We start from the raw sequence: 27,980 nt of genomic DNA, 5'->3' as shown, positions 1-27,980 counted from the left end.
AAAGAATTTTGGTTTTTCTGAAAGTGGAAGAATTTTCTCCTTCATCATGGTCATTATTATGGTTCGTATTTGGTTTTGTTTTCCTCAGGTATTTTACACTAATAATAGCGGTCTTAGTCATGTTCTGGAGTTATCAGATCTCTAATCTGAGAATCTCAGAGTTAGGCACTAAATGGCTTTCATGGCAAAAGATTTAAGGTGTGTTTGCAGGGACTGAGAAATGGCTCAAGTCACAACCACAGTGATTGGAGGGTTATAGCTAGACACAGGAAGGTTGAAAACACCTGTCTTTAAGCTTTTTGCATTGTAGCAGTAATTTTAAAGATCTGCCCTAAGAAACAGTAAAAGTTCATTTAAAATTCATAAATTCCACTCCCGTGTCTCTCTGAGTACACCACATATGGTTGCTATCAATGTCTTGAGCATACTGATCATATACTATTTAACGCACATTGTTTGCAACGATGTTTCAAATGATACAGGATTGGCTCATTCTGAGTACTGTAGGCCCCCCTTCTCCTCCGAGGATACGTTCCAAGACCCCCAACGGATGCCTGAAATCATGGATAGTGCTGAACCCTATATGTATGTTTTTCCTCTACATACATACCTATAATAAAGCTTAATTTATAAATTAGGTACAGAAAAAAATGAACAACAGCAATAATAAGATAGAACGATTATAACAATATACTGTAATAAAAGTTATGTGAATGTGGTCTCTCTCTTAAAATATCTTATTGTACAAATTTAATACCTTTTTCATCTTAACTAAGTGCTTATCATACATTATGACAGCCAAACTTTTGCAGTTTGAGGTGTGACAGCAATACTAGCACAAATTTCTTTTTCCTTCTTCACAATTTCATGGACAGAAGATTCATTCTCATCGTAGATTTTAGCAACCTCATCGTACAGTTTTTCCTCTTTATTAAGTTGAGAACTGTCACCTTTTCACTTAAAGGAAGGACTTTATGGCTTCCCTTTGGCAGATCCAAATTGCCAGCATCCCTACCCTTGCGCTTTGGGGCCATTATTAAGTAAAATAAGGGTGATTTGAACACAAGCCCTGTGATAGCGTGACAGTCGATCTGACAACCCAGATGGCTACTCAGTGTCTAACAGGCATACATGCTGGACAAAGGGATGATTCACACCCCGGGCATGACAGAGCAGGACAGTGACAGGTTTCATCATGCTACTCAGAACAGCACACAATTTAAAACTTATGAATTGTTTATTTCTGGAATTTTCCATTTGACATTTTTGGACCACGGTTGACCTTGGGTAACTGAAACCTTGGAATGCAAAATCATGGACCAGGGAGCACTGCTGTATTCAGTCTGAAAAGACTCATGAGAGCTGTTGTTCCCTGTCAGGTAGAGGTGGACTGCCCAACTAATGAGAGAGGTGTTCTTCCTGTGGTCCATATTATTCTAAGATCCTCCTCAGAGGTCTTCGTTTTTAATGATGGCTTGATCTGGATTTCATAGATTTTTGCATGTCAGTTTCAGTTGAGTTTTCTTAAGGTTCAGCGCAGAACCGACAATAAAAAAAAAAAGATTGAATGGGGAACAGGCGGCAGAAGTTCTTAGAAAATAGTAAAGAAGATTAAAACCACCTGGTGAAACAAATTTTTCAGTAGATTTGAAAAAGGCACACATTGTTTCTTGAAAAAGTTTGTTGAGAGGTGCAAATTAGAAATCAGAGTAGATTAATTCATTTTTTGGAAGTGTTTTGTGGGTAAAACATGATCCATTATATTGTTAGACTTGTGTTACGTGAACAGTTATATGGCTCCTGGTTGTATATGTGGAGTCTTGTTCTCATGTTCCTCATGGCAGATTATACATCCTACTTATGCTCTTCTAGACGCACAGAAGCTGAGCAAAGGCAGGCAGAGGTGTATCCATCAGTGAGTGGTACTGGGGATGGATCCATTACTCAGTTCTCCTTTCAACACACACTTATTGAGTGTCGCTTCTACTGTTCCTCATCAGTTAAATGGGGCCAGTAACAGTACCCGTCTCATGGATTTGTTGGGAGGACTAAAAATACAACACAGGAAGGTCCTGAAATCAGTGTCTGGCTCCTTGGAAGAGCTGCCACCACTTCACTGCCCCTGAGCTGTCTTCTGTGGGTACGAGAAGAAGGGTGGATGAAGCTCACACAAGTCTGAGCACATCAGAGTCCCTGAGAATAACACCTTACTGGATAAAAGTATCTATGGATTTCAAAGAGCTCTCGAGTAGAGATAGTAAATGAGTAATTACAAATAGTGTTTTTCAGTTTAAAAAAGTGAGGTGGGTGGATTTTGACTCACAATTTTCTTTAATACCTACAATGTATTAGGCATTATATGAGACACTTTTATGTGTATCTTCTCTTTTAATCCTTGCAATTTTATTTTTATTTCTCCCACACGTGGCGAATGGAGCTGTATCTAGTTCAAGGGTGTAGGTTCTGGAAATTCATAGTGACTTGAACATCTGGGTTAATATTTCTTTAGTGTGGTAACATCCTTTCTGACAGTTTTAGTAGAATATTCAAGCCCTCCATTCCACCTGGAGTCTTGGCCAACACGGGAACTGAAATAGTGTAGAGCAGAATTCTCTCTGAGACTTAGAGATCTGTTGGTTCTACATTGCCTCTGTCATCTTTGGACACTTTAATTGAGGTTCTTTTAGTTACAGTTTAAAGAAACCCAGCTCAAACTAACTTGATCAAAGAAAAGGACCTCTGTTGGCTTACATAATTAAAATTTCCAGTGGTGCTTTTCAGGGTTTCAGAGACATCAGATGTGCTGGGATTCAACTCAAGCAATGTTGTCAGGATTCTATCTCTATCTTCTGTCTCTGTTTTTTGTTTTTTCCTGTGTTGGCTTCTGTATTAGTTATCTATTGCCATGTAACAAGTTATAGTAAACATAGTGGCTTCAAACACACATTTATTATCTCATGGTGTGTGTGGGTCAGGAGGCTGGGAATGGCTTATCTGGGTCTTTTGCTCCAGGTTTTCTCGCGAGACTGCAACAGAGGTGTCAGCACTGAGGTCTCATCTGAAGGCTTGACTGAGGAAGGATCTGCTTCGAAGCTTATGTAGATTTTGAAAGAACTCAGTTCCTTGTGGGTTGTTGGACTGAGAGCCTTGCTGTCTGCTGTCAGCCAGAGTCTCAGTTCCTTGACACTTGAATCTCTCCATAGGGCAGCTTCCTTCATCAAAGCCAGCAAGGAAGAGTCTGCTAGCAAGGCAGAAATTACAGTCCTATGTAACATAATCATGGAAGTGGCATGCTCTGTTCTGTTGGTTAGAAGCAAGTTGTAGTCCCATCCATGCTCAGGGAGAAAGGATTTATGAAGGGCAAGAATACCAGGAATCAGGTATCAGCAGGACCATCTTAGAATTTGTACACCACAGCTTCATTCTCAGGAAAGCTCTCTCCACATGCTGACGGAGTTGACCAACAGCTCCTGTCTTACATCAGCGTAAGGCCAGCAATTCTGGAGAAGATAGAGCCACACATCTCCTCAGCATCCATATATGTACCTGTTCCTTACCAGTCAGGATTCTTGACTGAAAACAGAAATTAACTCTGGCATATTTAACCACAAAAGACTTATTAGAAGGATACCAAGCAGCTTCTAGAATTGTTGAGAATTCTGAAGTTTTGGGCTAGAAAAAAACCTGTGAGAACTGGATGGACACTTGTGCCATTGCCACTGCTTCCTTGGACTCTCATCGCCATATTCTCAAGATTAGGAATGAGGTGTATCTCATTGGCCAAGTGTCAGTCCCACAGTTGTGCTCTAGCTGACAGGAAGGGAGATGAGGGAACACCTGCCCTGCTTGGGCCTCCATCAGAGGTGGAACTGTGTATCTTTAACTGTGACAGTGTTCCTCAGATGAGCCCACATGGGTCTCATGGCTTCACTGGGTTACTTTGTCTATAGATGTTCAGCCTAGTATGTTGTCTTGCATAAACAAATATGGGCTGTTTTCAGAACTTTGCAGGTGGTGGTTCTGTGCTCTTGTTCAACATTAACTGTGCCTTACAGGCATACCAGTAAAGCTGCTACAGGAGCAGTATGTGATATGCATGGCATGCCCAGGTCTCTTGAGTCATGTAATAGGTGGGGCATTCATAGTTAGAATTTTGATTCAGATTTCAGATTTAATTCAGGTTAAATTCAGATTTAACCACAAGTAGTATTTACCTTTTCTGAAATTATAGGCTAGCTTTATGATCCCGTTTTGTTTCCCAGTCTTTCTGTTGGATTTAGGGATTGAGGGGTTACCTTAGCTCTTTACTGTCTTCATCTTTGACTGTGTGTATATGACTGTCTTGAATATGTGGGTACATTAGCTAAATTATCATGTTTTTATAAGAACAAAGAACTTGTAAATCTTTTGAAGTAAGTTCATATGTTTCCTTGCATGTATTTTCAAAGCTATACCTACTTCTCTTTTAGCATTTCGGAATATATTAAGACCAACTTCCCAAGGAGGGAAACAGATGTCACTTCTGTGGGGTACTTTGTAGGGTGAAGAGTCTTGCCAATACTCAAAATGTTTTTCTTATTGGCCTACTATGCCAGCCGAAATCTCATTAGAATTTGAATTTTGGCTTAAGATCAATGGTCCTCAACCTCAACACATTAAAAACAACATAAATTGTTGTTATTAAAACAACATAATCAAAATTAAAATTAAATTAAAAACAACATAATCAAAAAGTAACCCAACAAACCCAACAGTGTCAGGGTCCCACTCGAGAGCAATTCTGCAGAATTTCTGGGAGTGGAGTCCAGGGGGCTGTAACTTTGAGAATCTCTTTAAGAGATTCTGTTTTGTAGCCAGGATTGAGAGCCAGTGGATTAAGATCCCCACCTGGCAAGGGCTTCCTGTCCATTTGTGTCCTGGTGTACAAGCACAGTGTCGTAGTTACTGCCACAGTTCACAGTCGAGACTGTTCCTTGCCGTCCTCTCTTCCTTGTGTACCCCATGATGAACTCGCATTAATCAGGGTCACCTAAGCCAGTCTCTTCCTGCAACCTCAAAGAGCCCAGCTACCATAGGGCCATAGGATTTCCAGTTATGACATGGCTTCTGAAAATACCTCCAAAAGGCCAATTTGTGTCATAACAGTAGCATATGTTAAAATCAGGCTATAAACAATCCAACTTCTCTTTCATTTTACATTTACTTTCTGGAGGTGATGTGCACATAATCATTCATGTGGTATCCAGAAATATTTTCGTCTGTAGTAATAGCAGATGGCAGAGTGGTTTCATGTGCCAAGCTGCATTTATTCTGCCACAGCGCAGCGTGGAAGTGATCACGGCCTCTTCCAAACAGTCTCGCTCCCCACGTGCGTGTCAGTTGTGGTGGGAAGTTTTCTTGCGTATCAGTTCAATATGTTGTAAATTTACTTGGAATCCTTGGAATGTGTGCATGATGTGGTCACATGAGATGTACTTCGAAAAGAAATATTTTTGAGGCCTAATGATTAAAGGTCATCAATTCCACAGACATTTAATAAGCATTTGCTGTGTGCTAAGCTAGTGGTTTTCCACTGGGATAGGTCACATGGTCCCCAGGAAGGATCTTGGACATTTACAGGACTGTGTGTAGGTGTCATGATGATTAGTGGAGGTGCTACTGGCATTTGGTGTGTGAGGACCAGAGGTACCGGCTGCCCTGCAGCACGCAGGACCGTCCCCTTCCACAACAATGTCCTGCACACCCCACACCCCAGTCTGTTGAAAGGACTTTTCTGTAGGTAAAAAACCTGTTCGTGATTATCCGAGCCTCAAACCTGATTGTGTTTTTCATATAAACACAAAGACTTTTTTTCTTTGGCATAGATTTAATATACAGTGACTTTTCCAGGAAAATTGTAAAATTGAATTGTAAATGTAACTGAAGGGAAAATTGTATTATACTTTGCTTGATTTGGAGTCAAAAGTTAGTTACCCTCACGTAAGATCACGTGACCAGTGGAACCCTGCCTGTGGTGTTTGAGTCACAGAAAGCCCATCTGTACCTCCCTGCATTTTTTAACCTCACCTTCGTGCAGATTCCGTACATAGAGGGGCAAGCAAAGGATGACTTTATATGTCTTCTGGTGGTGTTCTGCCTCAACGTTTATAATTCATAGTATTTTACTATGTGAATTAAATTTTTCTTTCTTAATTTTTACAACTGGGGCATTGTGTTGAGTTGAGATTGCACGTGTTTGTTGTGTCTGTGTTTTTAAAAGTATGCGTGTAGGTAAGTTATTTATAAATTCCATTACAAGAAAATAGAAAGAGCATTAAAGAATATTTGGGTTTAAGGGGGCATTGGGTGTGATAGGGTTGGTAGCCAGTAGCTTAAGCAGCAGGGCAACGGCAGAAAAGTCAGCAGACAGGGAAGGTCCTTAAATGCTAGAGGAACTCAGACTATACTGCAGGAGCCCAGAAGCAGCCCCTGCCTTGTCCTGAGGGAAGGCAGACCAGGAAGGCTGTTTTGCTAGGGCTTAGCTGGGCAAAGGGAATGGTGCATACAAAGTTGAGAAGAGTGGAAGCATGGCTTTTGCAAATGGCTCAAGCTTGGGGTGGGGCAGGACTGGGCGGGGGGCAGTGCAGAGCAGATGGAGAGATTTTGGGCAATTGGAATCTACTCAGCAGTGATATGGAAGATACAGGAAAGGGGACTCTAGGAGGTGTCTAGGAGGAGAACACCGGCCTCACGTACGGAATTACACTGACTCTTTAACATCTGTCCTCCAATTAAGTGTACTGGGTTATTCCTTTATTTTGCATGTAATTTCACTTGTTTCTTTCATTTAATTGGGCACAACTTCTCATTTTGCTTTGAAGGAGATTAGAATAACAACACAGTTCCTAAAGAAACTTATTAATACCACAAAGCTAGTGATCATGATTTTCATCTGGAGTTCATTTTAAAAGCCCTAGCATGTGCCACATGGGGGAAAGCTTTCTTGACGATTTACCCCAACAGCAACGAAAATGTTTAGATTTATCCGCCACAACGATGAGAGAAATATTGTTTTTCAAATGGGAGCCTTGCTCAGTTACTGTTCCCTTTATATTTCAAAAAAAAAAAAATAATGAAATCACTAAAACACTATTATAAGAAATTTGGAACTAAAAAAGGGGGGATGACAGGCTTCCCTGGTGGCGCAGTGGTTGAGAGTCCGCCTGCCGATGCAGGAGACACGGGTTCATGCCCCGGTCCGGGAAGATCCCACATGCCGTGGAGCGGCTGGGCCCGTGAGCCATGGCCGCTGAGCACAAGTGAGAGGCCCGTGTACTGCAAAGAAAAAAAAAAGGGGGGGGGATGTATTTTCCCCATATTATCTGTTGCTGTTTTTATGTATTTCTTTTAAATCTTGTTTTTAGATATTATACATATAATTGCATGTGTATAATGCATTATATGTCATATACTTAAAGATATAATATCATGGTCCTATTGTATACAAATGGTCTAGGAGTCAAATAAAATGAAATATGTGAGCAATATTTTGAATCATTCTTCCTCTCAGTTTCCAACTTGGTATCTAGCTACCTACTGAACACTCCCCTAGATATTGCCATTTGATTGTCCTGCAGGCATCTCGGGGTAAACAACAAAACTGAGCACTTGGGCTCTCCCCGCACCCTCCCCCTTTTCTCCCATCTTCCCCATCTCAGCAAGTGGTTCCCTCGTGCATCTCCTTGCACAAGCCAAAAGCCTAGCTTTCTCCCTTTCCCTCACCCCCGACACTGAATCCATCAACAAGTCCTTTTATCTCCGCCACCAAAACAGACCCCAAGCCATTCACTGCTGCCCACTCTTACTGCTGCCAGCCTCTCCCAAGCTGCCACCGTTTCTCACCTGAGCTACATCGGCCTCCTTCCTGATCTGCTTACACTGGCCATTCTTGCCTCTCTAGAGTCTGTTCTCTCAGCAGACAGGATAGATCACTCTTAAGAATTCTCCTGTTTAAGCTTCTCCAGTGGCCTCCCAATGTACTTATCAAGCCACCCAAATTCCTCCGCATGGCACATAAGGCCTATAGGACCTGACTTTCACCTGTTTTTCTAAATTCTTCGCATGCTGTACCCCATGTCCTTACTGTGCTCACTGTCCTCACTGTGCTCAGCCACCTGATAGCCGCTCAGTGCTTTTAAAACACCAAGTTCTTCCCTGCCTCGCAGCTCTTCCATATGTGCTTTTCCCTGCCAGAAGCAGCCATCCTCACCTTGTGACCTGGCAGCTCCAAATCCTGTGGGTGTCACTTTAAATGCCACTTACAGAGCCATCCCAGACCACTCTAGGGAAAGGAGACTCACTTTCCTACACTTCCCACAATTTGCAGTTATTGTGTGTCTGTCTGTCTGTGTCTGTTACCCCCGCAAATTGTAAAATCTGTGAGGCAGTGACTGTGTTTGTCTTATTTAAGTAGTAGTCAGTCGGTGAATATTTGATGGATGGATGAATGAATGAATGAATGCTACTTCCTTGAACCAGCTCATGGAATTCTCTTCCTGCCCGGCTGAGAGACATGGGCTTGAGAGCCAAGGAATTGCTGGGCGTCGTCTATTATATTGGAAGCTCTTTTGTAAAAGAGGCTTCTCCCACCTTTGTAATGCTTGTTTTTGTCCAGGTCATGTTTGTCCGGGACTGAAGTAAATGTCAGCAGTCAGCTCCCAACCCTATGTCTGAGGTTGGAGCCATGTTTATTAAACCAGCAAGAGTAGTAGAGGTTGCATTGCCTTTGCGAGGATGTAATATTGGCAGGTGACTAGTTTTTACTTCTGAAGCCAAAGGTGGCTGGGTGGGGCGGGACGGGGGCGGAATGAGGGAGGTATGGTAAGAGAAACAAAGAGGACATACAGACCCAGTCTCTCCCAGATTGCCATTGCCAAAGACACAGGCTGGTGTGGCTGAAGACAGCATCACAGATAGAAACAGATGGCTTAAGAATAGTTTATCTTGGGAAGAAGCAATACGATCAAGATTTTTTGTAGTGGCATTCATTAAACCTGAAAAAATTCTTGCTACATCTTGTTGCTCTAATGCCAGTCTGGGACCTTTTATTAAGATCCCCAAACCCCAGAGCTTCTGATCAGCTCAGTCCCTATCTGGTAATAGTAACTGCTTTTACAGGAGGAAATTCTGGAACGTACAGTACAAGAGGCCACTTCTAGCTGATTGCCTTTTACCTTGCCTTATTATCTTACCTTGTCCAACGCTGTGTCTCCATCAAGTTATGCCCTTAATGAGGTCATTTGCTCTGCATACACGGGAGATTATGTCATAGAGTAATTCATTTTCTGCTTTCTGAGCTGTGCCTGAGAGGGCAGCCTCTTCATCTGTGGGAAGAAGTTGCCATTTAACAGAAGACCTGTATAGCTTATCCCAGATTTCAATCATAGCTTTAGTTTTTGAGTCTTCAGCAGTGCACATGACAGCAGGAACATTTGCATAAGCACGTAAGGTAGCTCAGCCTTACAAGTAGCCTGTTTAAGGAGTGAGGATCGGCCAATGCTGGCATCATAGGAAAGAACACTGTGTGCTGGTGTTAATAATATCCGCATATAGTTTGAGTAACTAAAGTCCACAGTAATATCTTTTATTCAGCTTTATTGAGATATAACTGACATGTAATCCACAAGAGTATCTTAATCTTACTTTTGCTCCCAAATTATCTTTCCACCGTCACTGTCCCTTATAAGTAATATGTAGCAACACTGATTTGATATTTGCTTTTCATCTTTTTTTCTTTTTTCTTTATTTTTTTATAGTTTTTTCTATAAACATGAGCTCCCACTCTGAGTCAGGAAATACACAAGTGCTGTATATCTAGAGGTCCATAGGACAAAAAACAATGGCTGAAGATTTTTCAGAATTCCAGAAAGACATGAGACCTCTGATTGAAAAAACACAGCAAATCTCAAGGAGGGTAAATTAAACAAATCTACACCTGGAATGATTGTTCTATAATGATAGTAAATCCAACACAAAGGGAAAATCTCAAAGGCTGAGAGAAAAGACGTTACCTGCAGAAGAATGACTGTCCAATTGACAGTGCATTTCATAGCAGCAGTAGTAGGTCACTACACCTGTCAACAAAACAGGATGCAGAAGTAAGGACCTTCTCGAACATACAAAGGCTAGCAGAATTTTTTAGTCTCAGACTTTAACTGAAAGAATTACTGAAAGTTGGATTTTAGAAAGAAATAAATTGAACCCAGATGTAGGTTCCACCATTAGAGAGCAATGGGCCAATAAAGAAATTGGACATGTTCATAAACTTAAGTAATCTAAGTAAATGGCTGCCTCTGTGTTAGGATTTGAGTATAAACAAAATGTTTTTCCAATTGAGTATATAACTGCTTAGACTTGGTGCTGATGTCCGAAATTCTTCTGTTTGTGATGAATTGCTTTTAGGCAAGGATTTTTAGTGAGAGGTCCATGGATAGGATGCAAGCCATCTATGAACTTCTTAAAATTATAAATGACATATTTTGTGTATGTGTAGTCTTTCTGCAGACAGGATTCATGGCTTTTATCAGATATTTAAAGGGGTTTAGAACCTGGACAAGTTTAAGAACTAATGGATTATGGTATTGTCCCCTATTAAGATGAAATTACATCAGTACTTAACTTGCTCTGACGTTGAGATAGAGTGATATGAATTTGATTGCTGGATCTGTCAGTTACTTTGTGGAACTCTTGAGACCCTGGACAGATGATGTGCCTTCTCACAGTAGTGTGTGCAGTGTACGACCTGAGTAACCACACACAGCAACAGTGTATCTGGCTCTTGTGACCTCTTCGCACCATCACAGTCAGTGTTTGATTATAGCTGCTATGATTTTCTCAAGAGAGTCACTATTGAGCTATCAGAAGAAGTGAAGCTTCTCAGTGATGGATTTTAAGCTATAATAATAGGCTTAGTGCTGTTGTTATGTTAATTGAGCACATGTTTTGTGTAATACCTTGTCCAAGTGTGCACAGGGGAGGGAGGGGAGGAGGTGTTGTGTTCAATCATTAGCTCTCCCAGTGAAATTTGGTACAAAAACAGCTATTAACTGGTGACCGGTGTGACTTGTGTTTTTAGAATACAGTTGTAATGTACATTAGATATGTGCATTTTATGTGTTATTTTAATTCCACTTCTCCTCTCATTCAGTAGTTGTTTACTGAGTGTTAGTGTCAGGCCATTTACTGTACCAGGTGTGATCATGGATGTAGCATTGAATATGGTGGTTCTGTTCCTGAGGAATTACCTTAACTTACGATGTGAGGAGGCAGGTCATCACCAAATCCTCAGTCCCAGCCTAAGACCTGCTTAGGTCAAGAATAAGCTGTTCCTAAGAGCAGGGTTTTCCCAGCCTGCCCCTTGGGGTGTCAGCCTGAAGGTATAACTAAGAACAGAGGAGAGTGCACGCCTTCCAGGAGGGCTTCTGTGGAGCCACGGGCATGCTCAGACACCACAAATGTTGAAACGTGTTTAGCATGTATAATTATGATCATAATAACACAGTCTGTTTCTAAAGCTGTTACATTTGAAGGTAGTTCCCAGCCACTGATCAGCACCCAGATGTGTCTTCTTCCCCCGAAGCCCAGGGCCTCCTTGTGGCCTCACAGCACCCCCTGGGGGTGGGGATAAAGCACCCTAATCCTAGGACTGGGGTGCCCCATCCTGCTGGGGAGAAGGTGGTTCCCAGCTCCATTTCCTGTCTGCAGGTCTGTTTCCTCTCTCAGGACATGGGTATCTCTTAGAGGGCCAAGAGAGGTAGTTGGTCACATGGTTACCTACGGCATGGAGCAAGTTAACATACGTCTTGAAACAAGCATGTGATTCCTTTTTCATTGACGGTATCCTCCCCTTTCTGTGTGTAATGTTGAGAGGTTCTCAGTTTTGACTGAATAAGCTCATTACCTCTTCTTGTTTTTTATTTTAAAAGAAGCACACTAGTGTAGAACTTGAAGAAAATGATAAGGACAGCAGGAGTGTCGAGTTGGGACTTTTGTGGAAAATGCTGAATGTTGGCAGGTAATGCTGTGTGGTCTCTGGTCTGCCAGCCTCCCTTTCCTAGTTATTTGCAATTAGGTTATAACTCAGACTTCTACAAACCCATTTAGAGAGAGAAAAAATTCATTTAACTATATTAGACTCTAACTTGTAAATGAGATTCAAGGTTGATTGTTTAATAGGTTGGGATTTAAAATTGAAACTTTTCTTCCTTGTCATCTTATATCTATATGATTCACCATAAAGATTGGCTTAATAAGTTTCAAAAATATTGATGTATTTTATTCTTTTCAGTTAAATTGAGGTTACTGTTTTTAAAAAACTGATTCTGGCCTCTTCTTTGTTTCCCTCAAACTACCACTTTCTTTGCCATTCCTAGAACTAGTTGGAGAGTGTATTTAGCCTAAAAATAGAATAAAATAAGTACAATTTTGGGTTTTTTTGGAAAAGCTAAAGGAAAGCGCAGTTGATACTATTCTTCCCTGAAAATGGGAAAACTGAGTATCTGATCCCATGTTTTTATTATCAGGTTAAACATACTGTGAGGTAGATATATTTGATGAAAATAATAGCTGTCCTGAGGGATAATTGTGCGTGTGTGTGTGTGTGTGTGTGTGTGTGTGTGTGTGAGACTTTCGGTGTGTGTAGACGTACGCAGGACCTTGTTTGGGCAATAGTGTGATCGACTTGGCTGTTGGGAACAAGAGGCAGTGCCATCCTGTCTACAGAAAGCTTCCTTTAGTCTTTTTCTCTGAAGTGTTCCCTTGCCTGTTCCTTTCCTGAGAACCAGCAAGTCTTTCCCTGGCTCTGAGCTAATGACAGTCACTTGTGGCTGCCTTGCTTGTGGCATTTAGGGCCTCTTTACCCTGTCCTCTGTGGCCGTGGTCACAAGGTGTATTGGATTTGATTCTAGGTTTTGCGTGGGTGACAACGTCAGCGCCACGGTTCGGTCACTGCCATGGCACAGCCAGCGCTCTGAGATTGAAGATGCAGCGGTTTTAACTTGCCTCCTGGTGCTCTTGGTTAAACCATCCTGGGTCACTGGAATCATGCATTCAACACATATTTGAGTGTCTGTCCTGTGCCAGGCACAGTCCTAGGTGTATGACATACATATATGAAAACCACAGAAGTCACTGTTCCCTTGGAGTTCACATCCAGCTCCTTGGTAACTTTCAGTTGCCAGGCAGCAGAAGGAAAGAGCAACTCTTCCACTGGGACGTGACTCTTTATGAGAGGCGCGCTGTTCCTCCTAGCCTTGTGGTCACCAGTGAGCACTTGGGGGGGGGGGTCTGTGGGGATGGGTTTAGCAGGTGAGGGTGGAAGGAGGAGGTGGGCAGGGCCAGGCGTTGGGAGGCCTTGACTGCAGGCTAGAGCGTCCTGTCAACGGAGAAGACGGCGATCCCCACAGCATGGCAGTGACATACATGACCTCACCTCAGTTCTGGGAGAGTAACTGATGGCAGGGTATGGGCTGCATTGAGAGGAAGAGCTGGGGGGTGGCAGAGAGCCCCGTTGGGTGATCTTCTTTCATTTACTCTTTTACTCATTCAGCATATACTTAGCTGAGGCTTGCCTTGTATTTATATTTAGAAATGATTGCCAATCTTAGATGCTATTTTAAGAAGAGTGGAACCAATTTAATGCTCTATCTCATCTTTCAAGCTTGAAGTTTACATTTTTGGGTTTTCTTGGCTGAGCGACTGAAAGATGCATATTTGTAGCGGGGCTGGGGGGGCCCAGTGTGGACATCTCTTCTGCCGAGTTTCTCTTGCTCTCCGCCTCACTAGTCAGGGGTGCGTAAAAACGTAGCGGTCTGCTCTGTGGTGAACACAGATAGCTCCCATCCCTCACAGTGGCTAGCTAATTCAAGATTTAATTCAGAGAAAATGCGTTTCGTTTATGTTTTGTGATAAGAGCTACAGAGAAAAAACTGGAAGAAGTGTAATGGGTTGTCTTAACAAAATGCCTCTGCTACTCCGAAGGAGCCAGCCCACTTTTCTCGGTCAAGGAGGGATATTGCCTTTTAAACATGTCATTGTTGTTATTCATTGTACTTTTTTTTGGTAAGATAGGAAATGTTGTTCTTGGGACTAAGTTAAATGCTGCTCAGTGTGAAACACGTGATGTGGAAGAGAGCCTGCAGACTGTGACTAATTGACGCGCCCTGGGCTGATGAGAAGGTGGTTGCTAGTCCGCAGCAGAGCAAACACTCACGAAGGCTTTCCTTCTCCCCTAGGACTTCCTTCGCCGGGCATCTGGCCGGGATCCTTGTTGGACTAATGTACACCTGCGGACCTCTGAAGAAGATCATGGAAATGTGCTCAGGTACAGAACAGAACACTTCTGGCCTGACAGGTTGGAAGTTCATCTTCATTTTAACGGGAGCAGAAGCATCTTCATTTTAACGGGAATCTTCATTTAACGGGAACAGTTCCCTGTGGTTCAGCTTAGGAGCTTCCTAATAGGCTCTTTTTAAACCAAGAGGTAAACCAGCTGGTGCTGGTCCTCACACTGCTCCGAAGAAGAGGCTGCAAACCCCAATTTTAAACCTGAGGCTTTCTTAGGGGACAAATAGCGTTGCACACTTATACCCACAGCTTTATTGCTACTCACCAAAAACCATGATTTCCTTGAAATTTGGAGACTTAAAGCGGGTTTAAAATATGCTTTCTTCTGTAATATTCCATGAATTCAAAGTACAAGGAAAAGTTAAAAAAAGAAAGACAAATCTGTACTGAAGTGCAAGGCCAGTATTTTAAAGAATTCAGAATGACCACTAGGTCCTTGGCGGGTGAGACATATATTCATGCATGGCCAAACCAAGTCTGTTATTGCTTGAAGTGTGGCTTCTGCTTTTTAATTAAAATTTTTTTTTTCATCTAATTGATGCTCAATGAAAATACTTTATTTAGAAACCTATGAATTTTTTGGATCTCTTAATTGAAAATGCTATACTGGTCTTGACTTAGAAGGAAACTATTGATATTTTGCAAACACTTGTTCTATAGACCATATGAGTTCCAATATTTCACCTTTTTTTTTTTAATAAATAAATAAATTTATTTATTTATTTTTTTGCTATGTTGGCTCTTCGTTGCTGCGCACAGGCTTACTCTAGTTGCAGAGAGCAGGGGCTACTCTTAGTTGTGGTGCGCGGGCTTCTCATTGCGGTGGCTTCTCTTGTTTTGGAGCACAGGCTCTAGGCGCGCGGGCTCGGCAGTTGTGGCTTGCGGGCTCAGTAGTTGTGGCACGTGGACCCTATAGAGCGCAGGCTCAGTAGTTGTGGCACGTGGGCTTCAGTAGTTGTGGCATGGAGGCTCAGTAGTTGTGGCACAGAGGCTCAGTAGTTGTGACTCGCGGGCTCTAGAGTGCAGGCTCAGTAGTTGTGGTGAATAGGCTTAGTTGCTTCGCAACGTGTGGGATCTTCCCGGACCAGGGCTCGAACCCATGTCCCCTGCATTGCAGGCGGATTCTTAACCACTGCGCCACCAGGGAAGTCCCCAGTATTTCATCTTTTATTCATGGGAAATCTTCTGAGACTATTTTACCTTTTCTTGAGCCATAAATAATTTATTTTCACAGTTTGTGCCAGTGACTGGTATTCTTGAGAACCATATGATATTCATGATATTAGAAAGCTTTCCAAGCACTGTGCTGTTGCTTTTATTAGCTGGTTGTATTCACTTTCTGGTGATTTTTACAGATTGTGTTGCATCTACGCAGATTTTTATTTTCCTATGTTTGCCTATTACTGTGTTTCTAGTGTGTGTGCTTGGAAGAGGCAGCAGGAGCTTCCTTTATTGAAAATGTCCAGTTTTATTATATTTTTGATACAACTTAATTATGGAAATCTAGTAATGAGCTTTTTTGCCCAGATGCTCTCAGTGCTGACAAAGGAAAAGAAATGATTCTCGGGAGTCTAATGTTTTGTTTCCTTTTTCTTTGTGTGTCTGAGGATTAAGTGGTTAGTAAAGCTTTCTACAGACATATTATGAAATTTAGGCAAGTATTTTGGTTTTAAAGAGGATTTTCCCCCACAATTATAACATTTAAACTCTTAGTTTCCTTCTTAAAACCTTGTCTATTTTCTAAGGAGACTTACTTTTATATCATTCTATTTTCAGTGTAATACAGTAGAAAATTAAATGCTAAAAGTTGAAACATTCAGTGCTATTTACAAATGGTCTGCAATCTGTCCGCCATTTTTTCTGGTGAAGCCGGAGAAAGATCTAGAGTGATCTAAGAATTGAGGTGACACGGGAGCCCTGTGGAAAATAATCAAGTACATGAAGGCGGCTGTCTGATAACTCCTGGGAGAGGAGCATCACACTGAAGGTGTCCCCTGTCACTCCTCCCTCTCTCCTTTCCTTCAGCAGTACTGAGTCGTCTGTCCTACTGCTTTCTTAGGGTTAAGAAACGGGAAAGTCCCTTAGGAAGGGTAAGAACGTGGCTCACCTAGCATCTTTGTTGTGGGGCAGCTTCTCTCAATAGCCAGAGCATCTCTACTTGTCAGAGGTCTCAAAGCCCAAGCTTGGTCCCTTGGAAGGCAAAGTGCATCTTATGTCATTAGGAACCTTAAGGAACTTCAGAGAGTATGTTAGGGTGTCATTGTCCCCACCAAATTCTGTTCCCTGTAGGGCTAACCCCAAACAAAAGAGAGCTTATTTTAACAATTGTTTAGAAATAATTTATAATGGCTTTCAGCTTTGTTACAAAGAATCTCTTAATTGTTGGAAAGGTTAGTAGTTACAGCCTTATGGCTGTTGTGTTCTATCAGATGTGTCTGTTTTTATGCTACTACCATACTGTTTTGTTTACTATAGCTTTATAATATAGATGGCAATCAGGAAATGTTAAGATAGCTATTATCAAAAAGACAAGAGATAACAAGTATTGGTGAGGATGTTGGTGGGAATGTAAATTGGTGCAGCCACTATGGAAAACAGCATGGAAGTTCCTCAAGAAATAAAAAGAACTACCATATGGTCCAGCAATCCCACTTCTGTGTGTATATCCAAAGAAAATGAAATCAGTATCTCGAAGAGATATCTGCACCCCCATGTTCATTACAGCATTATTCACAATAGCCAAGATAGGGAAACAACCTAATGGATGAAGAAAATGTGGTATTGGGCTTCCCTGTTGGCGCAGTGATTGAGAATCTGCCTGCTAATGCAGGGGACACGGGTTCGAGCCCTGGTCTGGGAGGATCCCACATGCTGCGGAGCAGCTAGGCCCGTGCGCCACAACTACTGAGCCTGTGCGTCTGGAGCCTGTGCTCCACAACAAGAGAGCCCGCGATAGTTAGAGGCCCGCGCACCGCGATGGAGAGTGGCCCCCACTTGCCACAACTAGAGAAAGCCCTCGCACAGAAACAAAGACCCAACACAGCAAAAATAAATTAATTAATTAATAAACTCCTACCCCCAACATCTTCAAAAAAAAGAAAAAGAAAATGTGGTATTTATATGTATATAATGGAATATTATCAGCCATAAAAAAGAAAGAAATCCTGTTATTTTTGACAAAATGGGTGAACCGGAAGGACATTATGCTAAGTGAAATAAGCCAGAGAAAGATAAATACTGTATGATCTCACTTATTTGTGAAATCTAAAAAAGTTAAACTCATAGAACCAGAGAGTAGAACAGTGGTTTCCAGGGGTTGGCGTGGGGTGGTAAATGCAGAGATGTTGGTAAAAGGGTACAAACTTTAAGTTGTAAGATGAGTAAGTTCTGGGGATGTAATATACAGCATGGTGACTATTGTTAATAATACTGTATTACATACTTGAAATTTACTAAGATAATAGATCTTACGTGTTCTCACGTATATACACCCACACAATGGTAAGTATATAAAGTGATGAACTTGAGTTAATGAACTTGATTCTGGAAATCATTTCATAACATATATGTATGTTAAATCATCACATTGTACACCTTTAAAAAAATTGCGTTGCCCAACTTAAACATGTACAATTTTTATTTGTCAGTCACACCTCAGTAAAGCTGGCAGGGGTGGCGGGAGAAGCCTACCCCTGCAATTAAAATGTTTGTTTCCTTCATATTTAGGCGTTTTTCCCTCCAATATTGATTACCCAGGACAGCAGTACTACTTTAATAGTTTTGGTAAGTACTGTGTTTCATTTAATACATTTAAACTTATATTTTAAAATGATAGTGTTTGCTACTGTAGACCTACTTTAAAATAATACTTTATGCCTTTGGAGAGTACTTCACACATTATATGCTTGTGCCTCTAACATGCATGGAAGCTAGATGGAGGGGTCACCCGGGGAGCACATGTGGGCGCGTTGTTAGGGAAGGCTAGGGAAGGAGGGAACTCTGGTGTGAAAATACTGTATGATTGGTTTGAGGTCTCTCAGACATGGTTAGAGTCATACTAGACCCAGGTCCCTTGATTCTCAGCCTAAGAGACCATTCTGCTGGCTAAGTGTTAGAAGTTAGTTTCAGATATACAGTTCTCCACGGTCCATGCCACCTACATATTCAGAAAGAATCATGCTTGCCCTAAGAGGCTAATATAGGCATTCCTCTAATAGTTAATACCATGTGACTTAAAGAGGAGAATGTATTTTTTCTAGATATCTTTGTAAATAGGTAGAAAGGACTTCCTGTTGAAGCATATGACCTGTTTTAGGCTAAAGTTCTTACATTCCAGCCTGGGGAAGCTGCACTGCAATATCCTGGATCAATACCAGCAGATAGGTGTCAGAGAAGCCGTAGGCTCTGGAAGCAGTGGGTGGCTTTATTGTCCTGCGCATCGAGAATTGCTGCAGCTTAAATCTGGGGTCAGCAGCCTTTCCTGTAAAGGGCCAGATAGCTACTGTTTGAGGTTCTAAAGGCTTTGTTGACCATATGGTCTGTGTCTCAACTAGTCAACCTGTGTCGTAGCATGAAAGCAACCATAGACTATTCATAAGCAAATGTGCATATTTGTGTTCCAATAAGACCTTATTTACAAAAACAGGCAGTGGGTTGTATTTGGACTATAAGTTGTAGCTTTATATACACGGTGCTTTTGCTTTATTTTTCCGTACAGGTTCTTAGCCTCAGTCTGGTTTACTCAGTAGCACTTTGTAAGTGGTTCATTGTGCACGTGTCAGACTAACCACTGTGGGAGAGAAAGAAAGAGCTATAGTCCCTGTCTCAGTATTTAACCAGGAGTGAGAATGTAGGTGCCATACATTTAAAAAGGTGAAACAGAAGAAATGAAAAGGACTAACTAGGGTATAGAAAGTAGAATGGTGAACCGTGGAGTGGGGTGGTACACAATAAGGCAATGATAGCTAATAATGACATTTGTTGAGTTTTTACTAAAATGTCTCCTTCCAGTAACTACCCCCTGCACTGTTCTGGTTTCATTTCTGTCACCATAGATTAATTTGCCTGAGCCTGAACGTCATATAAATCTACTCACTTACTAAGTACTCTTTTGTATCTGGCTTTTGTTATTCAACCTCATTTTTTATGATCCATATATGTTGTTGTATGTATCAGTAGTTATTCTTTTTTACTGCTGAATGGTATTTTATTGTTTCGATATGCCACAGATTTTCTGGATATCATTTTTTTAATAATTTCTAATTTATTTCTCTTGTTATTAGGTAACAGACTCAGTGTAGTTTAATCCTTTTACTTTAATGAGGCTTTCTTTTGGCCCAGTGTATGGTCTATCCTGGTGAATGTACCATATGCCCTTGAAAAGAATGTGTATTCTGCCATTGTTGAAAGTACTACTCTACACATATCAATTAAGTTAAGGCGGTTTACAGTCTTGTTTATATTTTCTGGGTCTTTACTGGGTTTTGTATCTAATTTTTTATCATGTATTTTGTCTTTCACTAAATTTGGAAGGGTTTCAGATACAATTTCTATAAATATTTTTTTCTCCACCAATCTGCTGCTCCTCTCAAGGCTTTAATGACATGAATTTTAGACATTTTAATAATGTCCCTCAAGCTCCTCAGGCTCTTATTTATTTCTTTCGATCTTTTTCCCTCTGTTCTTCATATTGGATAGCTTTTATTGATTTATCTTCAAGTTCACTGACTCCTTTCTCTGTCATCTCCATTCTGCTATTGAACCTAGCGAACCTATCCAGTGACTTTTTTTTTAATAATGTAATTATTAAAATTTAAATTTTAATAAATTCTAAAATTTATTCTAAAATTTCCATTTGGTTCTTTTTTTAGTTTCTGTGTCCCTGATGAAAACTCTGTCTGTGCATTTCAGGAGTGCACCTTTATCTTATAGAGCACAGTTATTGTCTATCTTTAAAATCCGTCTGATAATCCCAACATCTGAGGCCTGTTTTGTGGCTGGCACCTGCTGATTGTCTTTTTCTCCTGAGAATTGGTCACATTCTTCTGTTTTGTTTTGGTTTTGTATGCCTGGTAAATTTCTCTTCTATCTGAACGTTTTGACCTTTATTGTGAGATTTTAGATTCTGTTAAAATCCTCTGCAGAATGTTGATTTTTGTTTGTTTGACCAAGCAGTCAACCTGGTTAGGTTCAGAGCACAAATTCTGTTTTTCTTTCTGTGGGTGGTTGGTTCCAATGTCAGTTCAGTTTTCAAATCCTTTATTGTACTATTTGGGCCTATCCCATCCATGTACCACTCATGAGATGATCTGATACTTGTGTAGTTAAGTTATGTGGTAGTTCAGTTTTCCAAGTCTTTGCTTCTTTTATTCCCTTGTGTCTGTTCACTGCATGCATAGCTCAGGGATGGGCCCAGGGCTTATGTCAGTTGATCTGCAGAAATAGAAGGTTCTTCTGTGCAGATCCAAATTTCCAGGTAGTATCGTTTTTCTCCTGCCTCAAGAACTATCGTAACCATTTCCTCTAGTGCAGGTCTCTTGGTAATCAATTCTTCTAGCTTTTGTCTTACTAAAGAACTAAAGAATATCCTCTCCCATCTGATTTTCACCTACACCAATGTTAGACTGCTTCATGTTGTCCCACAAGTCTCTGAGGCTCTGTTTATGTTGTTTGGTGTGTGTGTGGGCTTCAGTTTGGATAGTGTTTGTGGCTGTGTGTTCAAACTCTGTGATCTTTCTTCCATAATGTCGAATTTGCTGTCAATCCCATCTGGTGAATTTTTCCTCTCAGATACTCTCTTTTTTAGTTCTGGAAGTTCCATTTAGTTCCCTTTTATATCCTCCATTTCTCTTCTCATTAAATTCATGTTTTTATTTATTTAAATCATGGGCATAGTTATAATGGCTATCCTAAAGTCCTTGAGTGCTAATTCTGTCTTATCTATATATTTTTTGCATCTGCTTCATTAGACTGATTTTTTTCCTGGTCACAATTTTTTTTTTTTTATCTTGTGAGTTTTGATTGGATGCTAGACATTGTGTATTTTGTGGTATTGAGTGCTAGAGTCTCTTTCCTTTTAAAGAAAACTGGACTTTGTTCTGGCACACAGTTAAGTTTCCTGATGATTAGTTTGATCATTCTGGGGCTTATTCTTTAATTCTTGAGGGTGGGTCTAAAGTAACTTTTATTCTAGGGTTAATTCTGTCCTGTGGCTGAGATGTTATTTTTGTGGGATCTCTCCTGAATGCCCTTTGTTCAGCAGGGACTCTGCTCTGGCTGGTTGGAATGCAAAGGTCTCCCAGCCCTGCCTGAGCTCTGGGAATTGTTCAGTTTATAGCTCTCAGGCATCCTTTGCCTGGTCTCATGGAATTTCACACTCATGGCTTAATATTCAACAACATCTCCAGGCGACCCCATGAAGATTTCTGGAGGTTTTGCTATGCACGTAGTTTTCTCCTTTGCTGTACTCTGCCCTGCAAATTCCAGCTCAACTCAGGGAGCCTGCTGCATCTGATTGTGTTCACGCTCCCTGCACCACCTCTGGAAAGTGCCTCCAGGCTTCCTTTATTTCCTTTCTCTCAAGATTCAAAATCTTGTACTGCCAATTGTACAATGTCTAAAAACATTTGTTTCATATATTTTCTCCAGACTTCTACTTAAGATTAAGTAGAAGGGCTAGTCCAGTCCCAGTTACTCCTTCCTGGCAGAGGTAGAAGTTCAATTCAGCGATATTAATGTAGTGCAGTCGGGGTTCAGCCTGGAAGGAAGGAGCAGGGCTGTAGTCACTGGAGGTTTTACCCAGAAGAAGTGGGGTGCTGTGTCTTGATGAGTAAGTAGAAGTTAAGGAAAGCCATGAAAGGAAAGGGCTCTTCAGTCCTTTATGAAAAAGCCTGTCTGGGATTATCCAGAATGGACTGGAGTGCCACTGAACAATGTATTCAGTAGAGTGACACTGTGGGAGTTATAGTGAAGATACGTTTTTGCTGTAGTTCTAAAGGCTCGGAGCATGGTTATCCATCCTGGCTGTTTGTATGAATCACCTGAGGCGCTTTTACAACATGTCCATGCCTTGAATTCAACCCACGCCAATTAAGTTAGAATAGGGATAGAGACAGGGACTTTGACTTTCTTTTTTAAAGCTTCCCAGGTGATTCTAATGGGTTCAGGAACGAAAACCATAGGCTTAGGTGATTGGCTTGGGGACTACCGAGATGAATGCTGTTGCTGCCCAGAGAGGCTTTACTCTGAGGCTTTTGCTGATGATGATCTGGATGCTTCGAATCCTAGAAACGTGGTCTTGGTGTAGGAGAGGAACGGCTGCTGGACAATGCAGGCTCACCTGCTGCTATCTGTGGACTCACCCGAGGAGAGGAGGTGTGATGATCAGTTGTCAACAAAGCTGATGTAGTCATTTGGAAGAGCATTGGGTTCTTTTGGTTGTTTGTCATGGAGGCCAGTTTACACTGACTTAAGTATAAGAAGAGGTTTCTCGGCCTATGTGACTAGGAAGAGGTGAATTGTACAGGAAGACCATTTTGGTTCTGTCTCCCATTGTGATTTCTCTCTTCCTGTTGACCTTGTTCTCTCTAGTAGGCAGAGGACATGGCTCCTAATACCTCAGAGTTGCTAGAGGAAAAGGAGCTTGTCTCCTGGTTCATTTTTTAAATCTCCAAAAGAAACAAGAATGTTCCTCTGGATGAAAAGAGTAATAATAACATACTTGTGCACAGACATGACTTGAACTATCATAGATTACCTAGTCCTAATATCTTGTGTGACAGCTGGGAATTGAGGTTTAGACATGTTAAGTAATTTGGCTAAAGTCATACCGGTAGTTAGTTATAGAACTAGGACTAAAAATGCAAGTCACTGATTCCTAGCTGCTGCTTTTTCTATTGTACGGGGATATGAGATGGACATTCTACTGATTTAACCTTACAAATTAGGGAAGTTTCCCGTATTGACTTTTCTTTCATCTTTTTTGAACTTATTTAAAAAAAAGGAAAAACGGAAACCTGCAAAAAGCCTCCTTCATATGAAAGAGGCATAAGCACAGCAGACACATAGGCCAGAGAATCAAAGGCAAAAATAAAAGCCCCTTTCACCTTTCTTTCTTATTCCCTGTAAGATTACCATATTTATATTTCTTCCACTGAAGTGATTGGATTTCTTCAAAGGCAGAGCTACATAAGGCCCGGTGGCCATACTAATGGTCATCTAGGGAACTTTTATGAGAGCATATGTATCTCTTACAAGTAATGATTTATTCTTAATATGGCCATCCTTAGCTGGAAAAGTCTTTATGGGTCAGAGAACCTCATGAATGTTTAAAAAGCTGTTACCAATTTTTCTAATCTCGGTGGTGTTTCTTGATCTCTTTTGCTGTGAAATTCTGGTATGTGTATAAGGAACAGATGGAGTAGTTTATAGAATAATGATAACCAGAATTTCTTTTATTACGGAGCCAAAGTATATAACTACAAAAAAATATTAAACTAGTATTCATTGCAGGATATAATTTAAACTTTTTTATCTTAAGTGTTTGATTGTTAGGTTTTTCCAGCTATGTTTATTATGAAGATTTAAAAAAATCTGATTGGGCCAGTGGAACAGCTGTAGAAAATTTTTGGTCCTAGGAGACCTGTTCTCATTATAATAGATATTGATGGGATTTTCGGTCCTGTTGATGATTTATGACTGATGATATAGAACCTTTAACCACACTAGTCTTTTTGACTTAAGGCATTAAAACTTTCCCTTTCTCTCTCCCCATGTTTTGTCTCACAAGTACCAAATTAGATCTTATAATATTCAGATGTTTAGAGTTGTAGGCTTACATTTTGTTAAGGCACTGCTCGGTTGTATTTTAAAAGAAATACACGAGGAAAGATGTTTTTCTCTATCAAGAAAATGTTGCCTCAAATCGTAGCAAATTTACCTGTCAATTGAAACTCTATAGACGTATGTCGTATTTCCGGTATCTGCATAGATAGCTATTCAGAGCTTTGGGGTTACTTTGGATTTTGAACGAGCTGAATATTTTTGAGGGTAGAAATGCTGCTTAGACCTTCTGTAACAAAATGACTTTCCACAGGGATTTGAAAGTGGTAATGAGCCATATGGGAAAGTGCCCAATGTGCTTTTTGTGTTGCAATAAAATAATTGGCACTCTTAGGGAATTGGGCAGTCTCTCTATTCAGGCATTACTGAAGCATCCTGTGGTATTCAGCGACTTATCCATAAATATTCTATTATGTTTTGGAATGGTTGCCCCTTTCTTTTATTCTTTGTGAAGTAGATACATTTATTGTGTTTTGACCATTTGCCCTTATAGAAAAGTTTTTTTTGGGGGGGGTTATTTTTTATTTGTTGGCTTTTTTGGTGAGAAGCATAGAAAGCAAGATTTGTAGCAGTGCCACAGTCGTCTTTATCTCAGGATATGAACCTTGCTGGTGGGTGTTCCCCAACACAGTAGTGGGAGCTGAATTTTTCTGATTGTTCTATTGCGTAGAGACCAATTTGAGGAAGAGTGTCCTTATTAAAAATTGTGTCCAGATCCCATTTCAGTCCTAAATCATTCAGTATACTTATATCCTTATCCTGATTCAAATATCATAATGTTTATATTCTGACATGGGAAACATGTGAGAGAGAATATGGAAGTTGCGTTATAGGAGGTATTTAGTAAATGCCCATTAATTTTTACTACATTAGAAGAAAGGATTAGCCCCCGAAATCCTGAACAATTTTATTTAATGTTTGTTTAAATCATTCATGTCTGTGACTTTCAAGGACATTAAATAAAATAGTACCAACATAGAAGATTTTGTAATAGATGATAAATAGAAGAGTATTGTAGTAATCAGTAAGAGTGAGCAAAGGCTCTGAATAGACTGTTCTCCAAAGCAGATATACAAATGGTTAATTAGCACATGAAGAGATGCTCAACATCATTAGTCATCAAAAACCACAGTGAGATACCACTTCACACCCATTAGGATGGCTATAATTAAAAAGACAGTTAATAACAAGTGTTGGTGAAGATGTGGAGAAATATGAACCCATACATGTTGCTTGTGTGAATATAAAATTGTGTAACTGCTTTGGAAAACATTCTGGTGGTTCCAAATGGTTAAATATAGAATTACCATATGACTCAGCAATTCCACTCTTAGGGATGTACCCAAGAGAAATGAAAACATATGTCCAAATAACAACTTGTATGCAGATGTTTATAGAAGCATTATTCACAATAGTCAAAAGGCAGAAATAACCCAAATGTCATCAGTTGATGAGTGAATAAACAAAATGTGATATATTTCTACAATGGAGTATTACTTGGCCATGAAAAAGAATGAAATACTGATTCATGCTGCAACATGGATGAACCATGAAAACATTATGCTGAATGAAACAAGCCATACACAGAACACCACATATTATATGATTCTGTTTATAAAATTGTCCAGAATGGGCATAGCTACAGAGATGGAAAGTAGATTAGTGGTTATTTAGGGCTAGGAAGGTCAGAGGGTGAGAGCTAAAAGGGTACAGATTTCTTTTGGGGGTGATAGATATGTTCTAAAATTGATTATGGTATTGATGGCACAACTCTTATGAATATACTAAAAGCCGTTGAGTTACATGCTTTAAATTGATGGATTATATAGTATGTCAGTTATATCTCATGAAAGTTGTAAAAACATACCAATAGACACAAATACTTTATATGACAAATATTTATGTAAACACATATATTATCAGCTGAAACTAGTGTGTTTTATTGTCATTTCACTTTTTATTTGAAAATAAAGACTTTTAGAGTGCCTGAAAGCTTTTTATGGGAAATTAACTGTTTTCATTTTAATCTCATATATTAGGAAAGCATTTTTTTCATAACCAACACAAAAGTAAATTTTAAAATAGCCTCAAGACCAATTATCAAAAATTCTGAATATGAATTAACCAGGTTCTGCCCTACAGTGTTCCCCTTGTTGGCTTGATTTTTTTTTTTCTTTAGTCTTTTTAAAGCAATAAGAAGCTTAAACTCAGGCATGTGCTATGGTGGGTGATATGGAGACATATGACACAAGACTTATGAAGGGTAGGAATTTTCATCAATAATAAGCACATTAATTAAACATTTGAAACATCATCTTCAAAGGGTGTGATAATGGAAGGAGAGAAGGGAAAAAAAATCAAACATACTTCTCTCTCATTATACCAGAATTAGATTGGTAATCGTCTGTGGGGAAAAATAATATCTTCCAAACGAATTCCATAAAAGTGGTGATTAAAAAAAAATGTAAGGAATAAACTCAAACGGACTTGAAAAGGTCGATGGAAGTACCTTGCAAAAGTCAACTTTGCCCTTTATTAATGGTATGTCGAAGTTTGATTCTTAAAGCATTATTTAATGACCAGGTTGTCTCTTCTCTCATTTAATCTTGCAACCAGTTTCTCGGAAGTGCTAGTAATAGAAACTATGATCTCTGACTTAGGATTCTAATTAGAGACACACTGGCTTGTATTTCTCGATGTAGTTATCAGCCTCTGAAGTATCATACCTAGCACAGAAGCCTGGCAGAATGTGTTGTAAATATTGGTCTGCCTCTCATTGTTTGGAGCCACCAGACAGTAAGGCTTTATCAGCTATCAGTTCAACCATTCCCTTGACTCCAGCCAGGACTTCACTGAAAATACTCCAAGTATTAAGTAGCTCTAAACTGAAAGAATCCACTCCATATGTCAATAGCCCATTTTCCAGTCCCCTCTCCAGTACTGCTCATGTCTTCAAAATATCTTCTTATATAAAATAGGTAACTAATAAGAACCTACTGTACAGCACAGGGAACTCTACTCAATGGTCTGTAATAACCTAATGGAAAAAGAATCTAAAAAAGAGTGGATATGTGTATATGTACAACTGATTCACTTTGCTGTGCACCTGAAACTAACACAACATTGTAAATCAACTAGACTCCAGTAAAAATTGATTTAAAAAATAAACATCTTCTTCGTCTTCAGCACATAAGGACTCATTCATATCCAGTCCCGTGTTCGGCCTTGTGGCTACAACAGTGACGGGACAGTCATCGCCCACCTTCGTGGAGCCATTCTCCATCCATCGGTCATCTTTTCTAATTTTGAGGATTATCACTGTAGTCAAAAGAATGACATAAATTATTTTATTGTCTTTGCTAACAAAATAGGAAGTATGAAAAGAATAGTCCATGGCAGCATTCCATAACTTTTTCATTGTGCCTGTAGGCTACTCTGGATATCAGGATTATTACCCACGTGGCAGGCCAGGTTACCCTGAAGAAGTACCCAGGAACTTTGACGCGTATACAGCGGGACTGAGTGAAGAGGAACAGCTGGAGAGAGCGCTAAGAGCCAGCCTCCGGGACCAAGGTAGGAGTTTGGCGCCCTTCACTTTATTTTAAAGTACATACCTCACGTGGTGAGATGTCTGAAAAAGGACTATTTGTAGCAAATTAAACTTTAAATAGTTTATAAAAAGGATATGTAGATGAAAAAATGTGTGCAGATCGTGATTACAAAGAATGGGGTGTGATGCCGTATTCCTAGCAGCTTAA

At 40.3% G+C, this 27,980-nt stretch overlaps 1 protein-coding gene across 10 annotated transcripts in view; it reads left to right on the top strand.

Annotated features, from left to right (window-relative positions):
* Positions 1–27,980, top strand: part of RHBDD1 (rhomboid domain containing 1) — a 115,350-nt gene that overhangs the window by 37,478 nt on the left and 49,892 nt on the right. For all 10 annotated transcript variants that reach the window (XM_060301771.2, XM_060301770.2, XM_060301772.2 and 7 more), the window contains 3 exons: positions 14,271–14,359; positions 18,109–18,165; positions 27,652–27,795. In XM_060301771.2, the coding sequence (XP_060157754.1) occupies positions 14,271–14,359; positions 18,109–18,165; positions 27,652–27,795 (290 nt within the window). The remainder of the gene's footprint in view (positions 1–14,270; positions 14,360–18,108; positions 18,166–27,651; positions 27,796–27,980) is intronic.

Source organism: Globicephala melas, chromosome 7 (genome assembly GCF_963455315.2).
Source record: "Globicephala melas chromosome 7, mGloMel1.2, whole genome shotgun sequence".
Taxonomy (NCBI): Eukaryota; Metazoa; Chordata; class Mammalia; order Artiodactyla; family Delphinidae; genus Globicephala; species Globicephala melas.
The sequence above is the reverse complement of the archived record's forward strand: the minus strand, read 5'-3'. Positions and strand labels throughout refer to the sequence as shown.